Source organism: Sinocyclocheilus grahami, unplaced genomic scaffold (assembly GCF_001515645.1).
Source record: "Sinocyclocheilus grahami isolate Dianchi unplaced genomic scaffold, SAMN03320097.WGS_v1.1 scaffold236.1, whole genome shotgun sequence".
In the NCBI taxonomy this organism is placed as follows: Eukaryota; Metazoa; Chordata; class Actinopteri; order Cypriniformes; family Cyprinidae; genus Sinocyclocheilus; species Sinocyclocheilus grahami.
The window spans coordinates 1,384,683-1,389,820 of record NW_015505415.1 but is presented as its reverse complement, the minus strand read 5'-3'; the positions used below and the strand labels follow the sequence as shown (position 1 = coordinate 1,389,820).

The window sequence follows — 5,138 nt, the reverse complement described above, 5'->3', positions numbered from 1 at the left end:
AATCTTTTTATCAAATTGCTTTCTTTCAATCAGCACAGGTTTTGTGTTTCATTTTGGAGCTGATTGATCATAGGTCTCATTGATCTGAGCTTATGAACCAGTTTTGGAGTGAAAATGATCTAGAAATAATGCTTTTTTCACTCAATAACCAAGGTGCATGCGCTCAGATCAACGAGGCCTGCAATCAATCAGTTCCAAAATGAAACACAAAACCTGTGCTAATCGAAAGAAAACAATTTGATAAAAAGATTGAATCCAAGATTTGGTGATAATAGAGCATAATGAGAGATTTATAAGCGATTTTTTTGTAGGCTGGTCATTTTTGACACCACAAGTGTAACAAGGTGGGGGGGGAAATCTCAAAAAAGTACAAAAATTATTGTTTTATTTAAACTTTTAGTCCAATGCGATTACATTTCTAGCATTTTCAGGAAAATAAAAGAGGTCAAAATGACCCGTTCAGAAAACAGAACAAATACAAATGAATGAATCTAAAGTTTTGGTTTGAAAAGTTGAGACATGCACTCATGAGGTTTTTGCACGCACTCTTAAAAATAAAGATCCCTAAAGCGTGTTTTGCAGCGATGCCATAGAAGAAGAGTTTCTGGTTCCTCAAAGAACCTCAGTTCTTAAAAGAACCATTAGAAGAACATCGAAACACTCTAAAGAAGCATTTGTGCATTGAAAAGCTTCAAAGGTTCTTCACAGAACCTTCATTTTCAAGAGGTAAAGATGTGTTTGGGCCTGCGGTCAGAGCTTCGGTTCACATGCTGCTTTCTCAGGATCACGATTTGTGAAGCATTTCTCAATTCAGGCCGAATCGATGCTCATGGTGTTGGTTTTGGAGCAAACTCTCACCGCTGCGAGGCTGTTGAACTCTCTCCGATGCACAGAACGCTGTGATTCATCGCCCAGGATCCTCTCACCGTCCAATCATTAACCACACGATTAGCACAAACTCAGGCCTGTTTGTCTTGCTGGAGGCGATAAGCTGAAGCTGAAAGCTCCGATGATCGAGAGCAGATCTGTTGTGCTGATCACGGAGCTCCAGAGCTCAAACTGTGCTGTTGTTTCATTCAGGAAGGGCTAGAGTTTAATTGATTTTAATGACTAACAGATAATCTGCTATGATGAAAGCATTGTGAATCAACAGATAAGGGACTAATAACACAAATGCACATTCATCACAGCTCTATTGTGCTCACATCAGATAAAAGGACAGATCATCACGTACTTTGAGTACACGCACGTTTAAGTTTGGATATGCACATAATAAATATTTTAGAAATATGAATGATTTATCCCCAAAATATTGTTTATTGACTAACACAAAATATTTACACAGTTTCCCACGAGACACCAGATACACGTTTGGATCGAAATCTACATTAAGTTAATTGTGCTACTAAATGTACAGTATGATACAGTATGTACAGTGCTGAGATGGACTCATAGCTGAGGGTTGATGGAGAAGTGTGGGTCCTCCTCGATGTCCAGCTCGTGATCTGAATCCTCAGACTCGTCAGACTCGCGCATCACGTCTGGACTCGATCTGTCCGAGTTTCTCTGCTCGCCCGAGTCCTCCACATCTCTCTTACCGCTCGGAGGATTCTCCTGTTTCAGCACCAACATCACACAAGCATGTCAATATTTGCAGCTTTTATATTCAGTGGCCATATGGATGTATTTGGGATGTCCGCATCAAAAGAAATGTACAAAAGTGATTTAGAAAGTCTATAGAAGCACATTAGATGCAAGTAAAGTGTCTATTTTAAGGTTCCAAATAAGCTTTTGGAGGATACAATGTTACAGTTTGGTTGAAATAATGTTACATTGTCATTCAGTGTGGCACAATATTTATGTACAAATTCAAACAACATGCGTATTCTGACCTGTACATATTAAAATATATAAAAGAATTAGGGAGAATATTACATTTTAAATTAGTAAAAAATTCTTACTGACAAATGGGCAAAAGCTAGGATAGTGGCACGTTTAAAAAATGTAAAATTACAACTAATTAGTATTTGGGGTGAAAGTAATCAGTTCTTAATATGTCATAAATTGATTTTTGTTGTAAATATGCCTGACACGATTGTTACACTGGATGATATTTTAGTGGCTCTCTTCTGTAAATCAGGGGGAAAAATGTGTATTTATTTTTTGCTCAGAAAAACAAAAATGCAATTAAACAGAAAATTAAAAAATTGGGGGAAAACAACCATTTAAAGCAGTATTACTTATTGTTTTTATGCTTGAACCATTTTTCGTCTTTGACCCATATATATTTGAAATATAAAGTTTATATATATATTCTTTTCTACAATTGTATTATTTTCCTTTATTGTATTTTTTTTGTTTCTTATGAACCTTTTTTTTAATCATTTTTCTTCACAGCACAGCATTTATAAAACACAGTTCTTACAAACCTGCCTTAATTCACTCGTTTCATCACACTTGGATCATTTAGAGATGAAATGAAAACTACAACTCCGCACAAACAAAACGTAAAACTATAAAAATATTAGTTTTTCCGATGACTTTATACTCTTGATCTTACATTAATGCAGCCACAGGTAACTCACACACACTGATCAAATATTAAACCCTGCACACACTGTGAATCGCGTCTGTCATATGAATAAATGTAAATAAACTTTAGCGTCCGTCACGACAGATTTAAGAGCTCAGCCGGTGTCTGAAAGTGTGCAGTGATTGAGAGAAACCACATGCATTTGAACAGAACAGGTCTTTTATTGTACAGAGGCAGCATTCCCGTGAGCTTCCGATCTATTTGGGTCCCAGCATGTCGTGCGGTCGCACCCACTGCTCAAACTGCTCCTCCGTCAGGAATCCCAGCTTCACGGCCGTGGCTTTCAGAGTCCAGCCCTCTTTGTGTGCCGTCTTTGCAATAGCGGCGGCTTTATCATAACCTGAAAGAGAGCGAGAGACGACTGACGACATCCAGACTGTCTTCTGTGCAGGAATGATAATATTGCACCAGGTCTGTAAATTACTGAACAGATATTTCTGGCGCCCTCTGCTGTGGTTACCTATGTGAGGGTTCAGCGCCGTCACCAGCATCAGAGACTCGTTCATCAGCTTGTTGATTCTCTCTGTATTGGCCTCGATTCCAGACACACAGTTATTAGTGAATGAAACCGAAGCGTCGCCCAGCAGCCGGGCAGAGTTCAGCACGTTTTTAATCTGGAGAAGAGAAACGAAACATTTAAACCCTTAACACAACTCATCTGATGCCTTATATACAGTATAACTTATATGTGTCCCTGCAGCACAAAAGCAGTGTTAAGTCGCTGGGGGATATTTGTAGCAATAGCCAACAATACATTGTATGGGTCACAATTATACATTTCTCTTTTATGCCAAAAATCATTAGGATATTAAGTAAAGATCATGTTCCATGAAGATATTTTGTAAATGTCCTACCGTAAATATATCAAAACTTAATGTTTGATTAGTAATATGCATTGCTAAGAACTTCATTTGAACAACTTTAAAGATGATTTTCTCAATATTTAGATTTTTTTGCACCCTCAGATTCCAGATTTTCAAATAGTTGTATCTCAGCCAAATATTGCCTAACAAACCACACATCAATGGAAATCTTGATGATGATGCATAAATTTCAATTTCCAAAAATTGACCCTTATGACTGGTTTTGTGCTCCAGGCTCACATATTGCCTTCATCAGGCCTGGGATATTTGCAGTGGTTTTGCTTGTGATATCAAATTAAGAGACACTGTGAACACTGTATTTCACGATAGTCTCATCATTCGTCTCTGGTTTGATTGATGAGAACGAGGCCGTTAAGACGGATGCTTTAATAGCATCTGATGCAAACTTCAACAAACTTCCAAGAGCCGGAATAATCATTCAATAAATCTTTGCATACATTACAGTTTGGGGTCAGTATTTAAAAAAATCTTTTTTTAATACTTTTATTCAGCATTAAATTGATCAGTAAAGTTAACACTACTGTTTGACATTTACACAAATGTTTGGAATAATCAGGATTTAAAAAAAGTTTTTGACGTCACCAAGGCTGCATTTATTTGCTCAAAAATACAGTAAATTTGTGAGATATTATTTAATTTGTTTTCTATTTCAATACATTTAAAAATGTAATTTATTCCTGTGATGCAAAGCTGAATTCTCAGCATAATTACTCCACTTATAAAAGGCTTTACAGTCACTTTTGATCAATTTATTGCATCCTTGCTGTATAAAAGTATTATTATTATTATTTTTTAAATCTTACAGACTCCGAACTTTTCAATGGTAGTGTATCAGAGGTTTCCACAAAATATTGAGCAGCACGACTGTGTTCAACATTGATAATAATCAGAAATGTTTCTCGAGCAGCAGATCAGCATATTATACTGATTTCTGAAGATCATGTGACACTGAAGACTGGAGTAATGATGCTGAAAATACAGCTGCGCATCACAGAAATACATTACAGTTTAACAGATACTCACATAGAAAACAGCCATTTTAAATTGTAATAATATTTCACAATTTTACTGTTTTGATGAAATAAACGCAGGTTTGGTGAGCAGAAGAGACTCTTTCAGAAACATTAACACATCCTAATGATTCTAAACTTTTGAACTCTTTCTGGAAGTCTCTGCATGAAAAATGAATCATTTTGTTGCTTGTTTTTTCCCAGGGAATGCATGAACTGATTAAATGTATATCTTCAAAGCAATGTGCGCCGCTTTGCACGAGATGAAAAGTTGGAAAGGCGACTCACGATCATCGGCTTGAACACGTTGAGCTCAAAGTGTCCATTGCTTCCTCCGACAGTAACAGCCACGTGGTTTCCCATCACCTGAGCTGCTACCATAGTCATGGCCTCACACTGCGTGGGGTTCACCTTCCCTGAGACACACACACACACACACTTGAGAATAACACACACACTTCTGTGGTTCTACAGGCACTCTAAAGCACTGAGCAAATCTTTAATGCTGTGTGTGTGTGTGAGTGTGTGTGTGTATGAGTGTGTGTGTGTGTGTGTGTGAGTGTGTATGAGTGTGTGTGATAGAGTGAGTGAGTGAGTGTGTGAGAGTGAGTGCGTGTGTGTGCGTGTGAGAGAGTGAGTGAGTGAGTGAGT

At 37.5% G+C, this 5,138-nt stretch overlaps 1 protein-coding gene across 1 annotated transcript in view; it reads right to left on the bottom strand.

Annotated features, from left to right (window-relative positions):
• Positions 1–2,521: 2,521 nt before the first annotated feature.
• Positions 2,522–5,138, bottom strand: part of fh (fumarate hydratase) — a 6,691-nt gene continuing 4,074 nt past the window's right edge. The window contains exons 8-10 of the mRNA XM_016288933.1: positions 4,776–4,903; positions 3,054–3,207; positions 2,522–2,933 (exon numbers count right to left, since the gene is read on the bottom strand). Coding sequence (XP_016144419.1) covers positions 2,791–2,933; positions 3,054–3,207; positions 4,776–4,903 — 425 coding nt within the window. The 3' untranslated portion in view covers positions 2,522–2,790. The remainder of the gene's footprint in view (positions 2,934–3,053; positions 3,208–4,775; positions 4,904–5,138) is intronic.